Source organism: Myotis myotis, unplaced genomic scaffold (genome assembly GCF_014108235.1).
Source record: "Myotis myotis isolate mMyoMyo1 unplaced genomic scaffold, mMyoMyo1.p scaffold_m19_p_69, whole genome shotgun sequence".
Taxonomy (NCBI): Eukaryota; Metazoa; Chordata; class Mammalia; order Chiroptera; family Vespertilionidae; genus Myotis; species Myotis myotis.
In genome coordinates, this window is record NW_023416378.1 from 24,730 (window position 1) to 50,354 (window position 25,625).

At 42.3% G+C, this 25,625-nt stretch overlaps 1 protein-coding gene and 1 non-coding gene across 5 annotated transcripts in view; both read left to right on the forward strand.

Moving 5' to 3' along the window:
* ZNF624 (zinc finger protein 624) overlaps window positions 1-25,625 on the forward strand; it is a 57,406-nt gene that overhangs the window by 16,633 nt on the left and 15,148 nt on the right. For 3 of the 4 annotated variants that reach the window (XM_036315940.1, XM_036315941.1, XM_036315938.1), the window contains exons 3-5: window positions 17,095-17,238; window positions 17,600-17,686; window positions 19,561-19,623. In XM_036315940.1, coding sequence (XP_036171833.1) covers window positions 17,654-17,686; window positions 19,561-19,623 — 96 coding nt within the window. In that variant the 5' untranslated portion in view covers window positions 17,095-17,238; window positions 17,600-17,653. Of the gene's footprint in view, window positions 1-15,477; window positions 15,844-17,094; window positions 17,239-17,599; window positions 17,687-19,560; window positions 19,624-25,625 lie in introns of those variants that run through there. The other variant, XM_036315939.1, reaches the window with a different exon arrangement.
* On the forward strand, window positions 22,930-23,137 carry LOC118659690. Its single transcript, XR_004968659.1, has one exon. It is a non-coding gene; the product is annotated as a small nucleolar RNA U3 (small nucleolar RNA).

Genomic DNA, 25,625 nt, shown 5'->3' on the forward strand with positions numbered 1-25,625 from the left:
GATTGAGCATAAATCCAGCAATGATGGATATCAAACAATGTGAAAGAAATGGGGCTGAAAAATTCTTGTAAAGAATTTTAAAAAACACATTGAAAGGGGTTGAGAAGATTGGGAAGGCTCAAGGTCTCAGAGGTCAGGGTAGGAGAATGGCTGATGAGCAAAATAAAAGAAAGGGAGCTCAACCCTTTTCATCACTTTAATATTCAGTATTGATCTAAAGCAGGAATTGACAAACTGGCCTGCACCCACAGACCAAGTTCATCTGCTATTTCTGTGAATGTTTAATTGGAATACAGCCACACACATTCACTTACATGTTTTGTTTGGCTATTTTATACTATAATGGCAGAGTTGAGTAGTTGCAGCAGAGAGCATATAGCCTGAAAAATCCTAAAATACTTAATATTTTTCAATATGTCAAATGCTTGAGTGAAAAATAAATGCATCATTTGGGGGCCAAAATTTGACTAACAAAATAACATCAACATGGGCTTTTCGAAGCTGGGTTTTAATTCTGCCATCTCTGTTTAGAATTATGTGGCCTTGAAAAGGACCTGGAACAATAAATTATATAGAGTCCTCTCTCCCTCTACCACATCCTCTCTCGATATGTGTACACACACACACACACATTTTAATGAAGTGACGTCTTAGTTCATTTGGGCTGCTATACAACATTCAATTATCACAGTTCTGGAAACTAGGAAGTCCAAGCTCAAGGCCCTGGCAGATTCGGTGTCTGGTGTGAAAGGGCATTTTTTGAGGGGACACAGACATTCAGTCTATAGCAAGTAACTAAGCATCCATCAGAAATTAAGAATGAGCATCTCCCACCCCTTCCATTTGCTGATTAAGAACTGTATGCATCCTGCTATCAGAGCATGATAGAGAAGGGGCTTCACTTTCTACTCTTGTTTCTATCTGGTACTGGACCTACACACTCTCCTTTAGACCTGGAGGAATCTGCTTTTTTGCCTTCTGAGTACCACTTAGCCAGGAGCTATCTGGTAGTTCCAAAGACTCAAGTTTGTAATCTAAAGGCAGTTTAAGTGCTGTTAAAGGATTTGCTCTGTTTTACTGAGAACTCTGGCCCTTTGCATTTTAGTATTTGTTCTTTTTATACCTGGTGTTCAATCTGACTGTTTGTACCTTAACATGAATCTCGGAAGTTTTAGCAGTCTGCTTTTCAAATATTTTTTGTTACCTATAAGCTAAATTTGACTGCTCTTATTGGCCCACTGTCAATAAAGATGTTTATATATTTATTGTCAGAAACTTTTGTAAATTGCTTTTAAATTCTCCTAATTTAATCTTATTTTAAGAGATAAAGAAAGGCCAACCATAAAATATACCCATATTATTCAGGAAACCAATTACATTTCTAATTGTTCATCTGGGCTTCACAACTTCTGCAGACATAGATTCAGGAATACCCACCACAGCCCACGTATTTGCTAGAAGGTTAAAGAGTAAAGGAAGGATGTTTTTGTCAGAGTCTTCGGGCCAAGTACAGGCACCACACAGCAGGGGTAATAGGAGGAAAAGAGAGAGAAAAGTTAATTTCATATAAAAAAATACAGTTAAAACTAGGCAAGATAGGGTAAAAAACTGATTTAGTGTAAATTTTAAATTACATCTGGCTTTTAAGAAGATAATGTAATGTCACCCAAACGAATAAAAATGGTAGTATAAGAATACCAAACATTCAAATTGTTGGCAATTAACTAATTCAATTATCTATTAAAATTGTTTTATTTTCTCAGATGAGTTTTCACTTTTTAAAGAAATATTACAATAGGACTTGGGTTGGAAGCTCTTTGTCCCTGCTGTCTCCCTTTCCTTACCTAATTCTTTTTTAGGCCCCAACTGGGCAGTCTTGGGATCCAGAGCCAAATGAGCTACCCCTCACCCTTTGCCTTATATTAATTGTCAAGGCAAAGGGTGTTCTGTGATATGTAATGTGACATCTATGTGATTACCTTGTAGTTCCAATTAATGTCCTCAAAAAATTAAATTTTTTCATTGAATTGTTCTTTACATTTTCCAAAGTGTGTAATCACTTATTTTTTAACCTTTCACTTAGAAGGGGTTAATAGCAGGTTCATCCATAAACCAGACAATCTGCCCTTAGATTGAGTTGACTGTACATAAAATGTTCATACCTCACCCCCAGCAGTTCATCCATAGTACATTATCATCACGTCAGAAAAGGAACCAGGCTTCCTCAGAGAAATGGCTGATCCTAAGTCTGAGTGAAGGCAGTTGCAATAAGAGCCTGAAACATCATGTTCCAGAAAATAAGGTGGTACTAAAAGAATGATGACAGTAGGTCACAGAGGCAAAGGAGCTAATTTGAACTAGCCTTCACTAACCAAGTCTGGTATAATTTGAGCACCAAAACAGTTAAGGCAGTAATGAATTATTAAACCTGTGTGTGTGTGTGTGTGTGTGTGTGTGTGTGTGTGTGTGTGTGTGTGGCACGGGGGGAAGCAGTGCATAAGTTTACATTGATAATTAGAAGTAAATAAACAAGGGAAAATAGAGGGCCCTTGCTTACTTACAACAGAATGCCAGATGCAAACTGGTAAAAACGATGCTGAAAAATCACTATTTTGCAGCCATCACAATAAGATTCTGACAAAAATCAATCAATATGAATCTAAGGGGAAATTTTGATGAGGAACAGGATATTTGCATAGTATTGAGGTATCTTCGCCATAGATTACTTGTTACAATTGGCGATTGCAAGGAAAAAATAATTATGTAGTAATGATTTTTAAATTATTATATAATAGCCCTGGCTAGTGTGGCTCAGTTGGTTGGAGTGTTCTGTTCCCATAAAGCGGTGGGTTTAATTCCCGATCAGGGCACATACTGGGGTTGGAGGTTCAATACCCGGTCTGGTCACATATGGGAGGCAATCAATCTCTCTCTTGTCTTTCTCTCTTTCTTCCTCTCTCAAATCAATAAAAATATATCCTCAGATGAAGATTAAAAATAATTAAATGCATAATAATATAAAAGAAACACCTTGATTTGCATGATCAAATTAATATGAACAAAAGGTAGATAGCCATTGTGCGCCTCAGATTTGATCCTATGAGGACACAACATGAGTTATGTGATATTAGGGAATGCATAACTGGAATTTGATCATGAGAAAACATTCAACAAACCTCAAAATGAGGATTATTAAAAACAAAAGGACTGTATTCAAAAATGTTAATGTCATAAAAGACAAAGACTGAATACCTAGTCCACATTAAAAGAGACATGAGAACTAAGAGGGAGAATACTGTAAAGGTCACTATTGGTTCAGTTTTTCAAAACTTCAGTATAAGCAGTAGAGTGGGTAAATGTATTGCATTAATGTTAAATTTACTGAAGTTCATAACTGTGCCATGGTTATGTAAAATAATATTGAGAAGTGCACACTGAAGTATTTAGGGGTAAAAAAGTATAATGTGTGCAATTTTCTCTCAAATTATTGAGAAAAAAATATGCATAGAGAGAAGAAATGCTAAAACAATAAAATGTTAACAGTAAGTAAATCTTGCTAAAGGGAACGTGGATAGCTACTTCTAATACATCTTTTCTGTACGTTTCAGGTTATTTTCAAATAACAAAAAAAAAAGTAAATAAACATATATTAAGATCCAAAATTAGACCTCTTCGATAACATAAAAATAAGAGGTAAAAAGTATGCACAATACGAATATGTTAAGTGACTCTTTTTTTCTTAAAACTTATCTAAGTATCCAAAGATTACCCATTAAGAAACTTTGTTTTCGTCCTAGCTGGGTGTTCAGTTGGTTGGAGAGTTGTCCGGATACACCGAGGTTACAGATTTGATCCCCATCAGGGCGCTTACTAGAGTCAACCAATGAAGGCGCAGATAAGTGAATCAATCAAATCAAGCTCTCTCCCCCTAAAATAAACAAATAACATTTTTAGTGAGAGAATATATTTTCACATTTAACTGAAAAAAGTCACAAGAATTTATATCAAGAATTTATTTTGTTACGTTCGCCAGGCCTCACAGGGTAAGTGGCGGAGGCTCGTACCCCGCCCTGCTGGTTCCTGTCTTTATCGCCTTTCCGGACGGTTCCCCTCCATTCCCTCGAGTCTCAGCCTCTCCACCCCACGTGCAGCACGCAGTGCCACTGTGCCCAGGTGCCTCCGCTGTTCTCAGTGTTGGCACTTGGTGGGGTCAGGTAGTGGCAGATCGCTTCCCGTCAGCCCGGTGGGTTTGGCCTTGTAGTATTTTGCTCCGCAGGGCTTTTGGTTGCTCATAATGGGGAACAAGGGACTTGGGGGAGGGGAGGGGGGGGTAAGGAACTTGGGGGCATAAAGAGTGTCACTGTCCTACAGAAGGTGACTCACCGGGTGTCACATGGGAGACGCCTCTTCTACCAACCTTCCCTCTGCTGTCCCTCCAGGTTTGCTCGGGTATCCTGGCCTCTGGGCAATCAATACAGCCCTTGTCTATGGAGTCCTGGCCCACCCTCTCTATCACTGGAAAGTGCCCTGGCCTGGGAGTGGGTGGGGAAGCTGCTGGTGCCTTCGCTCCTCCTGGGCCCCATGAGCCCCTCTAGCTGGGAGTCTGGGGTCATTTTTGATAATACGGGACATTTAGAAGCCAAAGGAAACATGAGATGTGTACTCACTAGAGCAGAGAACATCTATGGCTCCAGCTCTCAGTTGCTCTTACCCCAGGACATTTGCACACACTGGTCTTTGAGTCTGACAGACCTGCCGGGAGCCGGTCCATCCTTGCTGTTTCAAGGGACCTGGCATATATGGCATACTGTTCTTAATACGTTTGCTCCCCTCAGCGCTATGTGTTTTAACCAAGGTCACCTCTCTGAGAAAGGTTGTTTCCCCAGGTAGGGATTTTTCCCTGAAGTTAGGGAGGGAATAAAACCCCTTAACTAAGTGCCAGGTGGGTAATTAATCACTTTAACTACGAACAATCATGCTTAAGCTACATAATTTTTACTCCCTGGAATGGAGATAAATGCCCTAACCTTTGGAATAGAGATTGATAGGATTGGAATCAACTGGTATAAATACAGATGTAACAAGACAACAACACACAGAACCTAGACACAGAACCTAGACACAAAAGAACTTTGCTGGAGAGAACATGGCAAAAGATCCTGGACAGAAACTGGAGACAGAACCTAGAGACAGAACCTAGCGAGAGAACATGGCAAAAGATCCTGGACAGAAACTGGCCACAGAACCTAGCGAGAGAACATGTCAAAAGATCCTGGACAGAAACTGGCCACAGAACCTAGCGAGAGAACCTGGCTGAAGAACCTAGAGACAGAACCTGGCTACAGAACCTGGAGAGAACCTGACTAGAACCTGGTGACTGAACCTGGCTGGAGAACCTAGCCAGAACCTGGCTGAAGAACCTGGCTACAGAATCTGGTGACCGAACCTGGCTGGGGAACCTGGAGAACCTGGCTGGAGATCCTGACCAGAACTTGGCTAGAGATCCTGGCTAGGCTGCTGATCAACTGAACACTGTCTCCATGTCATTCCTTCTTCGCCGACTCCGTCCACACCTTTGGGGACCCCTGGACCTACTGGGGTGGTACCCCAGCACAGACCCTCACTAAGCCCTGGTCTTCTGTCAACTCCCCCAGCATAGCTAACTTTTCTCTCTTTTTTAATATATTTTATTGAGTTTTTTACAGAGAGGAAGGGAGAGAGATAGATGAGAGAGAAACATCAATCAGCTGCCTCCTGCACACCTCCTACTGGGGATATGCCAGCAACCAAGGTACATGCCCTTGACCGGAATCGAACCTGGGACCTTTCAGTCCGCAGGCCAACGCTCTATCCACTGAGCCAAACCAGTCAGGGCTAGCTAACTTTTCTTAAGTCTGACTTCCTCTCAGTCTCTTGCTTCAGTTTCTTTCTACCCCACTACCCCAAAGCAACCCTCCTCCTGACTCCTCAGCCCTGGACCGCTGGCGCTGCACTGTCACAGAGCATGTTGTCTTTTCACGCTATCCGAATGTAAGTTCACTGAGAGACGGGCCAGGCCCCAAAATACAGCAAGTTCAAAGCAAACAACTGAACAAGAATGTTTTCCGATACAAAGTAAAAAATGCAGAGCGTGTAAGGGTGTCGGGAAAACTCCATGTCATTCCTACCCCTGACCTCCAGGCCTGGTTCCCCCGCCCCTGGGGCAGAGATAAGCCAGAAAAAAAAAAAAAAAAAGATTTCTTTACATTTCTCAAAATCATTTAGAAAGATTAACAGCATAGTAGAAAAATGCAAAACAAAATGTACCAACCCTTAAACACAGTATATAAAAATTTTTAATAAACACATATAACAATGTGTTCAGGTCTTTTAATAATTAAAATATCAAAATAAATAAAGATAAAATACCACCACCAACTAACCAGAATGGCTGAAATGAGAAAGGAATCTCACTTTACTTTTAAATAAGTCCCAGTATTTCATAGAGGGAATAGCTATGACTACCATGGTTTCTACTGTGGCCATCAGGACAAGAAGAGATGTAATAATTAGAACTCTCAAACCGGTGGATGAATTGCATACTGATCAAATATCTTTGGAAAACTTCTCAGTGACATGTATTATATTTGAACATTTGCAGTCACTATGAGCAAGCTATTTTATTTGTAGGTCCCTACTTAACTAAAATATCCATGCATGGGAACCAAAAGAAACTAGGTCGAACTCCCTGGCCAGGGGCGATGCCAAGCGGGGCTGCCCCTTGGGGACACGGCCCCGCTGCGGCTCAAGGTCCGCACGGGCTGTAAGGAGCTCGCAGGAGATGCATGAGAAGACCAGACAGCTCCTACCTGGACCACGCATGGGAGGAAGGCTGCGCTGTGTTTGACCTGCCAGAGTCCCCGAAGCCAGGCCCCATGGAGGCCCCTGGGCCACACGTGGGCAGATGCTGCTCGGACTGGACGGCCGACTGACCAGGAGTGGAGCCCAGGCCTTCCAAGGCCACATGGCTGGGGCCACGCACAGGGCCTGCTCCGTGTGCGTGGGAGCTGTGGACAGGATGGTGGCCTGTGGCCAGTATGAGCGGGCCCTGCGGGCACACCTGCAGCAGCTGCGGGGTTGTGGCCTGTGCCCTGTGCGCCCTTGTGGACTGCAGTAATGTCCATGAGGGAGTGAGTGTTCTGCGACAGCTATGCCCTGTTTGAAGCCTGAGGGCCGACCTCACTGACGTTGACACAGAGGGACCATGGTGGGAGGGGCAGCTTTCTGTTTGATATTGTACTCCTGATGCCACTCAATAAATCCTATATATTGGGGGGGAGAGGGGCGGGGATAGGAGAAACTAACAAGAGTGGTCACAATTGCATTATTGCTAATAGCCCCAAACTGGAAATAAACCAAATGTCCATAAACAGCAGAATTGATAAATGTGGTATATTCATTCAAAGAATACCACAGAGCAGCAAAACTGAATGAATTGTTCCGTGATGAAGCAATTAGCACATGGATGAATGTCACAGATATAATGCCAAGGGGAAAAAAAACAGAATTATTCCTACTGTATGGCCCTAAATACACAAATTTATACAATAGGCAATACTAATCTGTATTCTTAAACACTAGGTGATTGTTAAATTTGGTAAGATGGAATGGGTGGTGATTGGGGACTATGGAGAGCAGCGCTTCTGGGTTGCTACTTTTATTTTCTTGAACTGTGTTGTAGTACAAGGGTGTATTCACTTTGTGATAAATCACTGAGTAGTAGAGTTGTGATCTCTAGTTTTTTGGTGTGTATGTTATACTTCAATAAATGCATTTGAATACCGCTTTGCTATTAAGACAAATAGTATAGGTTATAAGATTTTGAAATCTTAATACTATTTCCATTTCATGAAAAATAGTCACCCAAAAGATTGCAAACTTAAGTGCTTCAATTATAGAGCTTATATTTACAAGTATATATTTTTGTAGATTCACAACTGTTATTTAATGTCATTTGGGTGTAGAAAAGCACAATATGTTTACAGTTAACTGAGTCCATAACCTATTAGATGAAAGTTGAGCAAGTTATCCACACCCATCGATGAAACTACTTTCACAGAGGAGTCTAATTCCTGACAATTGATAGAGATGTTTCTTCATTATCTATGTAAAATTATATTTCTTAGGAGCACAGGCCATCAAACACTCATTTCTGGTTTTGCTTTCATTACTTTATATGATCTTATCCAGAAAGAATTTTATGTTCCAGTATTGCAAAGAGGGAATAACTACTGTGGCCATCAAAACAAGGCATATGATTCCCATGATCCCAGCAATAAGCCTTCCTGGATGTAATCGGAGGGAAATTTGCCTTCAGCCAAAAAGTCATGGCTCCTCTCCAGGGGAGGTCCAGTCACTGTCTGTAAAGAGACCTGCTCTGGGAATTGTGGGGGCTGAGTAACAGTCTCTGCAAAGCTGTCTCTGTGTCTGATGCTTGAAGTCCACAGGCAGTAAACAAAGGGAGATCACAAATAGGCCGGGGTCCCTTGAGTAGGGGCTGGACCTCATAAAGGCGGACTGAAAACTGTGTCCATTCTTGATGCCTCTGACCTTGATGGCTGAGGTGTCCTGCAGAAACCAGGACACTTTGCCATAGAGCTAAACACACACTTGTAAGCCAGGAATCAGAGACACTAAATGAAAAATTCAGGGGAAGGCCAAGCAATTGCAGGTCCAGCTTCTGTTTTTTGCTGGTGGGGTCAGTCAGCAGATCAGCCACAATTTCATGTGTATATGTGCACAGGCTACAAAATACAATTACCTCATTTTATTATCAGTTCTAGGTCTTAAAGTTAACTAAGGTCCTTTAGAAATTATATACTATGTATAAGCTAACTACAGAGCAACACAATTGTTGATATCAAAAAGTTTGTCACGAGTACAATTCAATGCAATTAAATCCATAATGTTAAATTTTTCATAATCTTAAAGATATGGAAGTAATATGATTTACTGATAAGTAAGACCAGAAGTTTAGATTAACTAAGCCCCCACTGAAGAATAGGAGCTGGTTGCCAGGAGAGCCAACCATGTGCTAAGAGGATCAGAACTTTCACTCCAACACCCTGCCCTTTTGAGAGAGGAGAAGGGCTCAAGGTTGAATCAATAATAACTGATGACCAATGATTTAATCAACCATGCCTGTGGAAGGAAGACTCTATAAAACTCAAAAGGACAGATGGGGTTCACAGAGCTTCCAGGTTGGCAAACATGTGGAAATTTGGGGAAAGTAATGTGCTTGGAGTGAACATGGAAGCTCCATGCCCTTTCCCCACACCTTGCCGTAAGCATTTCTTCCATCTGGCTATTCCTGAGTTATATCCTTTTATAATAAAACTAGAGGCCTGATGCACGAAATTCATGCAAGAGTAGGTCTTCCTTCCCCTGGCTGCTGGCACTGGCTTCCCTCTGGCACCCAGAGGGAGGCCTGGGCCTCCCTCTGTGGGGCGATCATGGGGCAATGGCCAGGCCCCCGACCAATCGCATCGCACCCACCTTGGCTGGACTGGCGCCAGTAGGTGTCATAGCTTGGTCATCCAGAAGGTCATTCGATCTAATTAGCATATTACACTTTTATTATTATAGACTAGAGGCCCAATGCATGAAAATTCATGCAAGAGTAGGCCTTTCTTCCCTCAGCTGCCGGCACTGGCTTCCCTCTGGCACCCGGGACCCGGGCTTCCCTCCAGCTGCTGCCAGGCACCCGGGACCCATGCTTCCCTCGCAGCCCCAGCTTCATCCAGAAGGTCGTCCAGAAAGACGTCTGGTCTAATTAGCATATTATGCTTATCATTATAGATGGTGACCTAGTAAGTTAAATGCCTTTCTGAGTTCTGTGAGCCTTTCTAGCAAATTAACTGAACCTTTCCTTTCCTTTTGCTTTTCCCTTGGATAACACCCCATTCTAGCATTCCAACCCACTTTCACTGCAATAGAATCTCAACCACTCATCTGTCACCCCTTCATAGTAGCGCAATAGTGACTACCCTCTCAGTTTGGAATGCAGAACTGAGAAAAGGAAACTCATACCCTTTAGTTCACCTCTTCTCCCTACACCTTCCAGCTTGTCTCCATGATCAGGGATTTTTTCTTCCTCTGTGGGGAAAAACACATATATCTGCCCCACCAACTGGACAGGAACCTATACTCTCATCTCTGACCCAATGTAGATGTAGCCCCCGATAACCAGTCTTTACCTATTCCTGTAACCCTTCATGTATGACACAAAAGAGCAGTCCAGATAATCCTAATAACTCTTGGCATCCCAGCAGGGCTTGGGAAGGGCACAGGGGACCTAACTACTACTCTATCATATTTTGAAATCCTGTCTCAGGACCTACAAGAAAGCCTAGATGACATTGCCAAAAGTTTAGTTCAAATTCAGGATCAGATAGACATACTAATAGCTGTCAACCTCCAAAATCAGAGAGAACTAGACCTCCTAGCAGCAGAGAAAGGGGGCCTATGCCTCTTTCTAGAGGAAGAATATTGTTTTTATGTCCATCAGTTTGGCCTAGTCAGGGATGACACCCAAAAACCAACAGAGAGGGCTGCAAAGATCAGAGAATGTCAGTCAAATTCATGGGCCTACTGACTAAAGAATATAAATTGGCATACCTGGCTACTTCCCTTCTTAGGATCATTAACATTCCTATTCCTCATCTTTGTTTTTGGCCCATCTATTCTGTGCCATTTTTCATCTTTCCTTCAAGACCACTTGGAGCCTTCACCAACCAGTCTCGGGGAAATCATGCTTCTGCAACCCCTCGCTCCAACCAGGAGGAATCTACACAGTGTTCCAGCCGACTGCAATCAGAGCCCATCCCTTTAGGATCTCGATCCCCTCCCCCCCATCAGCAGGAAATAACTACAGAAGATTTACCTTTGTCCCTATTCCATAAAAAAGGGGGGGGGACAGAATGTTAGGTTTGATCAAATAATTGAATTGATACCCCTCCCCTAGGAATTGACCTTTAGGCCACTTCACAACAGACATTCCCTTTTGCTTAGACCACATCCCACTTGCTAAGACTATTATCTCTCCCCTCTGGACCTTCCCAGGATCCAGAAATGCACAGAGAATTCTCCACCCAGAAAAAGCCTGCCTAGAGTCCTTTGAAAACCTCCGACTCCCCATCTTTGGGTGCTGGAACCATTTGGGGGCTCAGCCCATCTAGTACCCAGATAACCTAATAAATGTATAATCCCTTACCACTTTGGCCACATGTGTTCCTTCTTCGGCAACCCTAACACTCAGTAATCTGATTATTATCTTTCTTAGACTGGATTTCTTTGTGTTTATTCTGCTTGGCATTTTCTCCACTTCTTGAATTTTCAGATTTGTGTCTTGCCAAATTTGGGGGCACTTTGAGTATTATGTATGGTACTGAGGATTTTTTTTTAAGGTAAAAAGTTATTTATTTTTTTAAATTAAATCTTTATTGTTCAGATTATTACAGTTGTTCCTCTTTTTTCCCCCATAGCACCCCTCCACCCAGTTCCCACCCCTCCCTCTGCCCTTACCCCTGCACTGTCCTCATCTATAGGTGTACGATTTTTGTCCAGTCTCTTCCTGCACCCCCCACACCCCTTTCCCCCAGAGAATTGTCAGTCCACTCCCTTTCTATGCCCCTGATTCTATTATATTCACCAGTTTATTCTGTTCATCAGATTTTTTATTCACTTGATTTTTAGATTCACTTGTTGATAGATATGTACTTGTTCATAATTTTTATCTTTACCTTTTTCTTCTTCCTCTTCTTAAAGAATACCTTTCAGCATTTCATATAATACTGATTTGGTGGTGATGAGCTCCTTTAGCATTTTTCTTTTCTGTGAAGCTCTTTATCTGTCCTTCAATTCTGAATGATAGCTTTGCTGGGTAAAGTAATCATGGTTGTAGGTTCTTGCTATTCATCACTGTGAATATTTCTTGCCACTCCCTTCTGGCCTGCATAGTTTCTGTTGAGACATCAGCTGACAATCTTATGGGTACTCCCTTGTAGGTAACTGTTTTTCTCTTGCTGCTTTTAAGATCCTCTCTTTGTCTTTTGCTCTTGGCATTTTAATTATGATGTGTCTTGGTGTGGGTACTGAGGATTTTTATTTAAATCTTATGTTTTAGCAGGCCTTCTCTAACACCACTCTGGTGAGAGAAGGAAGGTCACCACCTCCTGGTTATTTATTGTTTGGTGGGGTTGGAATTCAAGTTACTCAGCCTCTGTGGATAGCTCTACAGAGGGGGATTTCTTGTTCCTGCTGGGCAGAAGCTGAATTTCAGGCTCCCCACTAGGCCACCACCACTGACAACACTTTGTCTGGAGTGGAGAGGCATTTTATTACTTCCACGTGGCTGCCACTGACATTGCGTGGGGGAAGGCTTAATAACACAAGGTGTAAATGACAGTCCCAGCTCCTCACAAAGCCTCTCCTGACAGCACCCCTGCAGGGACAGAGGGACACTTCATTAGGGAAGGGTGGAAATCTAAGTTCCTCACGAAGCCTTTGCTGATGGGGATGAGGTGGGACTAGTTTTTTCTGCAGTGTTTGACAGGAGTGGAGTGGTGTGTGTTTTTGTTTTCTGTCATGCTAGGCTGCTTTTTTATTGGTCCTTTGGCTGGAGAGAGCAGGCTTTTCTTGGGGCTTTTAAAAAATCTACACCAATTGACATGTCGGTTGCCAACTTCTCCAGAACCCAGGCCAGGGTAAATGAGGGAAAAGAAAACCTAGGCAACTCACCACTGTATCTTTCCTCAGGTCTTAAGGTCGCTACCTGGACTGCCTTCTGTCCAACTTTCAGAGTCTTCTTATACTTTCTTTATATATAATATTGAGGGGTTTTAGCTGTACTTGGCAGGTATAGGGAGAAGTGTTGTTTACTCCATCTTATCCCACTACCAGTTCACCTTCATTAATAAAAATACTTTTGATGGGTATACATTTCTGGGCTGATGGGTTTCTTTCTTTGAGTACTTTAAAGATGTTGTTCCATAGTCTCCTAGTTTACATTTTTTTTAATGAGAATTATCTTTGTTTCCTAATACTACAGGGTGGACAAAGGTAGGTCTACAGTTGTGAGTACATGAAAGTTTATTCTTGTATTATTATTTATTATTATATTACTAGAGGTCCGGTGCACAAAAGTTTGTGCACTGGCGGGGGGACGGGGTGTCCCTCAGCCCCACTTGTGCCCTCTCACAGTCTGGGATCCCTCGGGAGATAACCACCTGCTGGCTTAGGCCCGCTCCCCGGGTGGCAGATGGCAGACCCGATCCTGTGGTGCCTGCCCTGCTTCCCCGGGTCGCAGATGGCAGGCCGGGATCCCGTGCTGGGTCGCAGATGGTAGGCCAGGATGGCGGCTGGTGGTGGGGTGGGCAGCGGATTGCACTGTCCTGCAGTATGCAAATTTAATAGCCATCTTTGTTGGGTTAATTTGCATACTTTTCTGATTGGCTGATGGGCGTAGCAAAGGTATGGTCAATTAGCATCTTTGTCTTTTATTAGTGTAGATTTGTTTGTATTTCAACTGTAAACCTACTTTTGCCCACCCCTGTACATTATCTTTGTTCGTAAATTTTTACATTATTACTGATTGTAGCAGTGTGATTATAAGGTGCCTTGATGTGGTTTTCTTCATGTCTTTTATTTGAATTTCATTGAGCTTCTTGAATCTGTGGACTTATAATTTTCTTCAAATTTTGAAAATACTTAGCCATTATTAAAGTATTTTTCTACTCCCTCCCTCTCTCCCCTTTCCTTCTAGAATTCTAATTACACATATTTAGACTGCTTTATATTTTTCCATAACTCACTGCTGCCCTGCTTATTCTCCATCTTTTTCTCCCCATTTAATTTTGGGCAGTTTCTATTTGTATGACTTTGACTTCACTAATCTTTTCTTTTGCAGTGTCTAACCCAGCCATGGGCAAACTACGGCCCATGGGCCACATCTGGCCTGTTTGAAATGAATAAAACTAAAAAAAAAAAGACCATACCCTTTTATGTAATGATGTTTACTTTGAATTTATATTAATTCACACAAACACTCCATCCATGCTTTTGTTCCGGCCCTCCGGTCCAGTTTAAGAACCCATTGTGGCCCTCGAGTCAAAAAGTTTGCCCACCCCTGGAACCTGTTCTTAATCCAATCCAGTATATTTTTCATTTTGGATATCGTATTTGTTATCTCCAGGAGTTTCATTTTCCCCTTGTATTTCTTTCCCCTGATAATTCAAAGGCCATTGGGTTATGTCATACTTTCCCCAAAGTTATCCATTGGCTGGTTGAGACCTCAAAAGCCATTTTATACTGTGTTCAGCTTCACTGAGCTTTATTTTTCCCTGCAAATCCCCATCTGGAGGGGGCTGACCTTGAGTGGGCCTCATACAGAAAGCAGAACAGAATCCACGGCTCACAGAGTAGGAATGGATTAGAGAGGAAACAACTCATGGTTGAAGGAAGCTGCCCTGGAGCCCTTGAGGATTGTTTGTGGAGAATATGGCCTTTGGGCATTAAAGCCATGGAACTGAGGCAAAGGAAAGCGCGCCTTTAAAAATAATCATAGAGCCCTGGCAGGTGTGGCTCCGTTGTTTGGGCGCTGTCCTGGGCACTGAAAGGTTGCCTGATTCCTGGTCAGGACACATGCCAAGGTTGCCAGCTTTATCTCCTGTGTGTGTGTTTGGGGGGGGGGGGGGGGGGGGGGGGGAAGAGGGAGGAAGGGGAAGGGCGCCATGCAGGAGGCAGTTGATGGATGTGTTGATCTCACATTGGTGTTTCTCTCTCCCTGAAAATCAATGAAAAATATTTAAGAAAATTATTATTATTATTCTATAACACATATATAATATATCATCATTAATAACACTGCATATTAATAATACTATTAATTATATGGTATAATATATTAATCACATTTTATATTAAAATTATTTGAATAAGCCAAGAGAGAAGCTCCACTATACTAAAGGCATTACCGGTGTTTTCCGTCAAGAATTTGAAGGAAAGACCGGCGAAGGCGTGGCCACGCACCTGCGGGCGGGCGCCTGGGGCTGTAACTCAGTCCTGGGAGGCTCCCTGTCCTAGTGGCTCTGTCCTTAGTCACAGAGAAACTTCTCAGGCAAAGGTTGTGTCCTTCCTCTTTGTGACGCTAGTCTAGTGTCTTGTGTAGGGCTTGACACACAGTTGTGGCCTCTCAATACAAAAACTGACTCAACTTGATTGAATTTCCAGGTCACCCAAATTCACGATAAACACAGCCTACTCCCTCAGAAACAAGAACAAGGTGAGGCGCTGAGGACTCTGGGCGCTGTAGTTCCCACGCCGCCGCGCAGGCGCACTGTCGAGCTGGCGGCCGCGTCGACCCCGGCGTCCCGGCCGGGACGCTCCCGCCCTGCTCCGCGGCGGGGCCCTCGCGCGTGCGCAGTAGGGTCGCCAGGTACTCCCGCCCCAGACGCCAGGTCCGGTGCTGCCGCACCTCCCGGCTCTGTCACCTGGCGCGCGGGCGTGGCCGCTCCTGCAGAGCCCTGAACCCGTAGACCCGCCCCTGGGGCGACTCGGGCTGGGCCTCCTGCCCGCCTGGTCGGACTCAGCGTCCGCTCGGCCTCCCTGCCCGAGGCGACCGGGCCCTCGGCGCGCTGGGGTGGGATCGCTCCGCGCGGGGCGGGGCGGGGCTGGGGGCCCTCAGCCGCACCTCCCCTCTCTGCGTCCCCGCCGTGGGCCGAGAAGGGCCGCCCGGGAAAGAGGGTGCGGCTGCGGGGGGCAGTCTCTGACCTGGCTTCTGATCCCGCAGGATGGGCGACCTGTCAGGTGGGCAAACCAGCCACCTTTTCCTTGTCTGCTCATTTCACGGCATTTCACATAACCGCCTTTAAGTCGCCCATCTCTCCCCGACCTGGCGGTGACATTGCTTTAGTTGGGAAATGCTTCTCGGGTCCATGCGCTGAAGTTCTCCGTATTTTTAAATAACTGCCCTGGCTTAGGAGCCACAGCAGGTGAAGTCGCTCCCAAGTCTGATACTCTGCCGTGCTTGGGGAGACGGCGTGGGCGAGTCACAACGCCCAGAAACAATTAGCTAGGAAATTACGACTCAGAATATGGGCCTGATTTCTTCTGCACAAAGTCAAAGGCAAAAGTAGAAACATTCTTTGGTTAGTCTCATTTGGTGATGTCTGATTCATTGTGCTTAAGTGACCTGCTTATAATCACATTATCACCGTAGCCAAACCAATATTAGAAGCTGGGGGTGTGCAAGCTACTCTGGAATTTTACTCCTGTACTAAACTCCTATGTATTGTCTACTTGGAAAATATGGAAAAATAGAGTAAACATAAGAGGCCCAGGTCTCAAAGATCTCAGTGGGTTTGGCTTACTCACTTGCAGTCTTTTTCTATATTATTAATTTACACAATTGAGATTAAACTGAATATATTAAATTTTAAATACCATTGTTTATTCTGATTGTAAAATTAAAAACACGTTTGTTGTAGTTTGGTTGTTAAACCTATTAAACTAGCATTATCTACTGGTATATTGCCAAGGAGAAATTAATCTTTACAAATTTAAAAAGAAATGATGACTCAGATCATTCTTAATAAGTTTTTTTTTTTTTTAAACAACTGCCAAAATGGAAAGTGGTTATTCCATTTTGCAATGGGTAAGATTTCCAGACACTCCCCTCACTAGCACTTGGTATTTTAGTGGATGTGGAATGGAGATCATTCTTAATAAGTTTTAAAGATGCAGAAAACCATTACTGTAGTTCCTTGGAGTTGAAAATATCTTAAGTCACATAAGCAGTGTTTTGGAAAAAATAGTTTTCACTTGTTATTTTTTAGCCTTTTTTCCCCTTTCCAATCTTATCAAACTGGACTTCTTAACTTGGGGGTCAGTGGGGCTTCAAACTGCCTGAAATAATATGCGCATTATTCTGTGGACAAGGTCAGATTCTCAGATGGATCCCCCAAAAGTTAAGATCTACTGTTGTTGACATGTAGTCATTATTAATATTTGTAGAACACCTTCAGTTGTTGTTTTAAATTGTGTTTAAACTTGGCACAGGTACTGCTGCTGCACTGTGAGATGGAAAGTGGTTCAAGAAACTCCAAGCACGAAGCAGAAACTCAGCTGAGGGAGCTGAGCCCATTTTCAAAGGGCTCCACGTATCAACTTTTCACATCACAACAAGCTGATTTAGTGGAAAAGGTGTGGACATTGGAATTAGACTGATTTGGAGTCCGGGGTGGCTTAGGAGAAATAAATTAATTTTTCTAATCCTCAGTTTTCTCATCTATATGTATAATCCCCATTGGGTTGATGTGAAGATCAAATGAGAAGTATTTTAAAAGCTTCTTGTACAATGTTTGACCTCCTATGTGTGACTACATTTAATAATATTAAAAATTTCAAGATGTTCAGGAGAAAAAATATTTTTTTCTCTCTGATCTTGGGGGTTAATCTTGTGTTCTTCAGGGAAGTCATGCTTACTTGCGTGTCAGGATTTCAACATGGTAGGTCTGAGATTGCCAAGGCAGACTGGTTTTCATGGCTTATTTCTCTTTCTCAGACATGTCTATAGGACTCCACTCCTTCTAGGGAGGGGAACAAAGAGGCAGAGATCATGGCTGCTGTGATTTCTTCAGCTGGATCTCTGGTAAGTTTGGGTTTCCTTTGTTTCTGATCTGCTGTCTGGGTTTGAGGGTGTCTTTTCCTGAAGTCTTGTGACTTCTCTACCTTGTCCACATTCCTCCTGATAACTGAATCAAATTGTTTGATTTATGAGTAAAGGCTGTAGTCTATAGGAAGATTCAATACACATACTGAAGCAAATTTCAAGATCTTTCAAAAATATCAGGCTATTGTTAGATATGATAGGCAGTCTGGGAATTTACTTATGATGTTAAATGTGTTTTGTTTCCAGGAAATTTCAGGGATTTAAGGGGTAGTAAAATGGGATATTTTCCTATTGAAAATTTCATTTAGAAAATTTTGGGAAAAAATAAATGTACACACACACACACTCAATCTTTTAATTCATAGGGAGCATTCCCCTTGTGCCCACTCTCAGTGATTTCCTCTTTTTTACCCATTAAGAAGTGATCAAGCTTAATAGATGACATGGAGAGAAGAAGAAGTTAAAGACACAGTGCTTGGCTATAGGGAGCTTACAGTCTCATTGAGATAAGGCACAAAAGAAATAGTTACATAATTTATTTAGGTAAGTGTAGTTGTTTAGCAATATGATAAAGACGATGAGTACTATGTAAGGAAAGAAATGGGACTTTAGTATGGGCTAAATTGGTCATAGAAAGCTCATGAGGATAGATTTAAACTGGTATTCAATTGCAAGTAGGAGTTTAAATTGTCAAAGTATTTGTGAAGGTACTTCAGGTGAGAAAGAAGTTTAGGGCAAGACTCTGAGGCGGAGAAACAGTGGGTGAGCTAGTGATTCAAGATGGAAAATTGAAAGATAGGAGTGGAAATAAAATATTTAAGCTGAATCTTTTAATGTTTCTCTGAAGATATTGAAGTGTGTATGTGTGTGGGAGCGCACGCACGCACCTGTGTGCATGGGTGTGTTTGAGATGGGTATTTATGTGATGAAAGTTGTGTTTTAGCAGTGACTTTTGAAATACGCAGATTCAGAAGAAAGGTACTGCCTACAAATAGAATTTGTTATAGTATGATCCATAATAACCTGCAGTAGTGATCTTTTATTCTTTGTAGTCATATATAACATATAACTAGTCCTTAAAACATACCCTTGAAAAGATTAATAAAAACAAAAACGTTAGACTTAATTAGTAGACCCAAAGTATCTGTCTGGTATTGGCCTGATCAAACCCATCCCTAATTATCAGAGGTTGAAGTTCACATCATTGTACCAACTTGGGAGGGGAGAGCTAAGGTAACATTTTTCTGAATGAAATTTAAGTAAATAACTTTACCCATATATTTTTTAAATGACACAAAATCTAAAATTGGTAAGCTCTACTATAAGGTATAGTAAAATTTCATTTCATCTATAAAATCAGGCTCTTGTAGAGAGAGAGTTTCTAAGGTTTGGAAGAAAACAATATTATGAGAGGTCCCTGAAAATATTTCCTGAGGTTCGAGACATGCTGCCCTCCCTAACACTACAATGATCCAACTGTAGAAAACAGATGGTGTTGGTAGATTTTGAATATTATTCTTGAGTAAGATAGATACTTTCTGAGGAATAGATTTCATCCCTTATGAAAAAGGAGAATTATGTAGTATCTAAAGGCCTCTTTTAAACACTGCAGTTATATCTTTCTCAATCTAGTGTGTGTGTGTGTGTATGTGTGTGTGTATTTGTTATAGTTTCAACTAAGGTGAAAGGAGATTATGATTGGATGCTACTCTGGGACCTTGATATCAGCCATCCCTAAATAAAACAGTAGAGGAGGTCATCCCCTATATACTATATCCTGCAGGTGTTTTTTGAGACTATGCGGGAGGTCCGAGGCAGCCTGTCATTGAGTGTTCTTACCCTGTATCCCTCAGACTCTTGAAGTTTCCCAGCCAGGTGAAGATCATCTTCAGGCAGAAGAACCAGCATTGGTAAAGGTAATACTTACCATTGTATGTAAGGGAAATAAAGAAAATGCTTTTTTACTCCCCCCAACTTGTAATGTTCGCAGTCCATTGCGTATTCACAATGAATACCATCTTAAGTGATAGCTGTGGCAGTCCCAGGGCTGGTAGCGTTAATTTGACAAATCTCATTTCTCTCAGTAGTGGTAGCCGTAATTGGTAATGAAGTGTCCTATATCACCTGGTCTGATTCTTGCTTCACATTGCAAGACCCAATACCATTAAAAATATCAAGAATACATCAACGTCACTTCCTATTTTTTAAGAATATTCCCATCCTTAAGATGAGTTTAATTTGTTTAGATACTCTTATTTCATTATATTTGTTGTTTATTTGTGAACATAGAATCTACCTGCTTTTTCCAGAAAAAAATATCAAAATCAGAAATGAATAAATTGTATTAAGATAAATTATCCAAAACCTAGAAATAAGGCAAAAGATAAGCCCTTTCAGTGTCATATTAGACCAGCCTACCTAAGGGTCATCTGACATAGCAGGGAAGGTTTTGTTGTTTGACTCAGTGTTTATTTTTGATTAATATTCAGACCCTTAAAGTTAGATATTAACTTGTAGAAAATTTAAAAGTTTCAAATTATTTCTACCTAAGAGAAAACATAATCCCAAAAGTTACAGCTTTATTGTCCTTTGGACATTTACCAGGTTTCTATCTAATTTTGCAATCTTCAGCATTCTTTTCCCACTGTCTATACATCTGTTTCTTATACCTGCTGTAAGCCAGTTTGTCAAGCTTGCTTACGTCTCATTAATGACTTAGTACATCTTTGACATACATGTGTTGATTATACTTTTAGGAGAATTATGGTGTGTTTTTTATTTTATGTAGGAGAAGTTCTGCCCCTCTCTTTTTTTTTTAGAATTATGTTTTTAGTAGTGGTGTGGTGTACGGATTCATGCACATTAAAAGGAAATTAATTAGAAGAAAGATTCATGCAGTAATTATGTTACTCTAAAAAATTACATGTCAAAATAGTACATATAATATCTATATAAATATAAAAGCCTAAGCGAGGGAGCAGATGCTCAACCAGGCCTGTGCCCTGTCTTAATTGATTTAAGTAGTAGTATAAAATTAAAACACACGTGTGATTTTCACCAGCAAGAGCTTTATATGTATCATGCATGCATGAGTCAATGTTTATTTTTAAATTGCCAGTTCATGTCATATGTACCGGCCAGTTGGTCGGACGGTCAATGAATGAATCACAATGTAGTTCACGTTGAATGTCAACAAAAACAACCAAATTCACAATCGACAATGACAGATCGAACATACATGTGCGATTGGCACCAGTGAGAGCTTTATATTTATCGTGCATGCGTGAGTCAATGTTTATTTTTAATTGCCAGTGCAGGTCATATGTACCAGCTGGCCAGTTGGGACGGTCGGTCACTTGGCCTTTTATATATATAGATGTTTTTGAAAATTATACTTTGAAAGTTGATTTTATTCCAAACATGTTTTGTGTAAAAATGAGTTTTCCTTTTTGTTTTTATGAGAAAATAAATCCTGAGGTTCAGTCTTTTTTTAATTTTTTTTTATATATTGTTTTTGTGATTAATCACTATGCTTTAATTATGTTCAAATTTGTAACAATGAAATTGGGGGTCACCACAACATGAAGAACTGTATTAAAGGGTCGCGGCATTAGGAAGGTTGAGAACCACTGAACTATTGTAACAAAACCACCTGGGACATTAAACAAAAGGACATAAGTGACATTCTAAGTTCCATCTAGTTATTTAAGTTTCCTCAGATCTTCCACTTAAAAAAATTTATTTACTGATTTTAGAGAAACATTGGCTTGTTGTTCCACTTATTCATGCATTCATTGGATCATTCTTGTATGTGCCTTGAGTGGGGGTCGAATCCACAACTTTGGGTATGGGGACGACGCTCTAATCAACTGCGCTGCCTGGCCTGGGCTCAGACTGATTCCGTTATAATAATGTAGTTATTACTTAACAGGAAAGAATCAAAGGGAAGACTAGATACAGGCCTGCCATTTAGGCAGCTTGGCCAAAAGCGACATTTAACACTGTCCACGTCTGTTCCCTGCTCATCAGTGGGGAAAGGGACTGGGCAAAGGCAATTTCAACACACGTCCAGGTCTGAGTGAGGCGGGAAAATGCCTGCCCATCAATCACACCTGAAAACATAATTGGCCGGGACGGGCGTGGCCACCGCGAGCCAAGATCTAACTATACAAACTTCTACAGAGGAGCCACTCACTCCAGGCTCTGGGCACAGGGCCCTCCTGGGACTCCTGCTGCGGCCGAGGCGCCAGGCCCTGTTGGGCGCCAGCGTGGAGTGACGGCCGTGGACTGATGGACACTGATCTGGCCCGAACGCTGAACCTCACGGGCTGCAACATGGGCCGGGAACCGGGCACTGGCCCTGCTCTGACTGGCTCACCGCCCAGCTGCCCCGTTCAGGACGGGCTTGTGGGACATAGGACGTTGCGACCTAAGAAACTACTGCAGCCGGTGAAATCCACGCCTCTCCCCCTCCCACGGCGACTTCCAAAAAGGCTTATTTCAGCGGCGTCCCTCTGGCATCAGAATCTCCCACTTTTTAAAACAAAAATAGGAATGGAATTAGTGACAAACTTACTCCATGTGAACCAATTGGAACATAGTTTATTCATCTCATTAGGAAATGCATCTCCAATGAATGTTTACTTTTTCTTCTTTTTATGCTAAAGCACCAACGACCTTTAAGAACTCAGAAAGTGTGAACAGATAGTGCAAACATGACACACAAACCAAAAGACTGTCTCCCAGCGCTGGGTCCCAGCTGCAGTTCCCCTCCCCGCCCCAGCCACAGCCACGGCAACCAGCGACCGGTCTCAAATCCACCCGCGATTGAAAGTCAAACTCAGGACGGCCATCGCGGCACGTTTCACCAATCACAGGAAGCAGCTCGATTCTAAGAAAGAAAAAGCCCGCCCTTTCCGGTAGCTCTCAGGGGCGGGGCCGCCTCACTGGAACTGAGTGATGCCTCCTGGGCTTACACCGCACAGGTTGTGATTGGCTGTCGTTCAGTATTATGTTAATGAGGTGGCCGTTTTTTAAAAACTTTGGACATTTAATGTCCACCTAAGTGTTAAAAATCATTGTTGAGTGATAGTATCTGAAGGATTATACAGACTGGAAAGCTTTTTTCTTTGCCAGTGGGATGAGAACTAGGGAAACTATGTCACCATGACTGCAAAGTGTGCGGCGGCGGTAGACCTGGCGGAGGCGGGGGTGTGTATGTTAAGAGTATACTTTCAGGGATCATTTCTACAGTTCATTACTAGACGAGTTTCTCTGAACGCGTAGAGCACTAGAAGCCACGAGGGAGAGAAGCAGTATTCCCACCAGAGCATGAAGCCACTCGGAATTACTTCGGCAACTGCCGCTTGCCATTGATGGTTGTTTCTCTCTCTCTCTTTGGAGAGAAGAGGGAGAGGATGCATTCTGAGTTTCTTTTGGGTTTTTCGCTTGGTTGAAAAGGGAGAATGAGTTGGGAAACACCATTTACACTTGTTTTCCTAGTAGTAGAAACTGCTGTGGATACTTTTTTTTTTTTTTTTTAGTAAATCATTGTTCAGATTATTACATTTGTTCCTCTTTTTTTTCCCCTCATAGCTCCCCTCCACCCAGTTCCCACCCCACCCTCTGCCCTTACCCCTCCCCCCCACTGTCCTCATCCCTAGGTGCACAATTTTTGTCCAGTCTCTTCCTGCATCTCCCACACCCTTTTCCCCACCAAGAATAGTGAGTCTATTCCCTTTCTATGTCCCTGATTCTATTATAATCACCAGTTCATTCTGTTCATCAGATTATTGATTCACTTGATTCTTAGATTCACTTGTTGATAGATGCATGTTTGTTGTTCATAATTTGTATCTTTACCTTTTTCTTCTTCTTCCTCTTCTTAAAGGATACCTTTCAGCATTTCATATAATCCTGGTTTGGTGGTGATGAACTCCTTTAGCTTTTCCTTATCTGTGAAGCTCTTTATCTGACCTTCAATTCTGAATGATAGCTTTGCTGGATAAAGTAATCTTGGTTGTAGGTTCTTGCTATTCATCACTTTGAATATTTCTTGCCACTCCCTTCTGGCCTGCAAAGTTTCTGTTAAGAAATCAGCTGACAGTCTTATGGGTATTCCCTTGTAGGTAACTGAGTTTCTTTCTCTTGCTGCTTTTAAGATTCTCTCTTTGTCTTTTGCTCTTGGCATTTTAATTATGATGTGTCTTGGTATGGTCCTCTTTGGATTCCTTTTGTTTGGGGTTCTCTGCGCTTCCTGGAGTTCTTTCACCAGGTAGGGGAAGTTTTCTGTCATTATTTCTTCAAATAGGTTTTCAATATCTTGCTCTCTCTCATCTTCTGGCACCCCTATAATTCTGATGTTGGTACGCTTGAAGCTGTCCCAGAGGCTCCTTACACTATCTTCGTATTTTCGGATTCTTTTTTTCATTTTGCTTTTCTGGTTGGGTGTTTTTTGCTTCTTCGCATTTCAGATCTTTGACTTGATTCTTGCGCTCCTCTGGTCTGCTGTTGGGAGTCTGTATAATATTTGTTATTTCAGTCCGTGTATGCTTAATTTCTAGTTGGTTCTTTATCACAACATCGAGGGTCTCATTAGATTTCTTGAGGATCTCAATAACTTTATTGGCGGCTTCTAGACAGTTCTTGAGAGACCTTAAAAGTGTGGTTCTGAACTCTATATCCTCCATTGACAGTTTTGTCCTGTTTCTTTGTCTCCGCATTTTTTATGCTTTCTTGGTGCACCCCCTAGTGGTCTTTGTGTGCAGTCTTGTTGTAGTTAAGCCTTGATTGGTGTAGTTAATACTAGGGGGATTTGACCTCCACGCCAACTGGCTGAGAATCAGCTGTGTCTGCAGTGGGAAAACTTCTGTCCTCTAGGGAGGTGCGAATCTAGCCTTTGCCTGAGGCTATCTGGCAAATGGCTCTGTGCAGGGCTTGGGCGGGGCGGGTCGCACGGGATCAACAGAGCGGGTGGAGGGGGCAGTTATGGCTGCTCTCAGTCCCGTCCCCAGAGGCTCTGCCTCTCAGAGTCCCAGCAACTGCTGCAAACCTCGGAGAGAAAGCTGCCCTCGAGCTCCGACCGATGCCAGACAGTCCCGCTTCTCCCGTTTGAGTCTGGGTCCCTAGAGACTCACCCAGAACTGCAGCTCAGGGCCTGAGCCTCCTTCCCGATTGAAAACAACAACCGCGCCCTCAGCTACCAGCCCGCTCCGCGCGTACCTCCGCACCTTTGTATTTTCCGCACTGCGCTTCCTCTGAATCTCGTATGCTGTTCTCTTTCCTTCTAGTTGAAGAATTTCCCCTCAGCCAGTCTTCCTGTGATTCTGGGCGATGTCCGTTCTGTCTTTTAGTTGTATTTGTGAAGTGGTTGTTCGAGGCAGCTAACTCCGGTGTTTACCTATGCCGCCATCTTGGTTTTTCTCTGCTGTGGATACTTTAAGAAATGCCGAGCTTCAGTCTTTACATTAATTTTTTGAAACATCACTGGACCAATGATTCTTAAAGTATTCTTTAACATATGACAATTTAGACTTTAATATAAATTATGTGTTATTTCAGACTTTGAATTATGAACCTTAGGAAAATACCATAATTTTTGACATGGTGAATAAATCATAAGGTTTCTTTTTGTTCTTCTGACAGAGTGAGTCCCTGGCAGAAGATTAATTTTCTCTGGCTCTTCCTTAAATTCTGCACTCTGCTTATAAGCACTGAACTTAGCTTTAATTATAATTTGAGTAGAACTAATTATTTAATAATTTTTAATATTTATTTCTGAAAAAAAGCATATAGAATTTTCATAGGGCTTGTGTTGAATCTGTTGATCAGTCTTGGGAATATTGCTATCTTAACAATATAAAGTTTTCCAATAGTATATGGGATGTCTTCTTATTTTGTGTGTGGGGAGGGGGGTTCT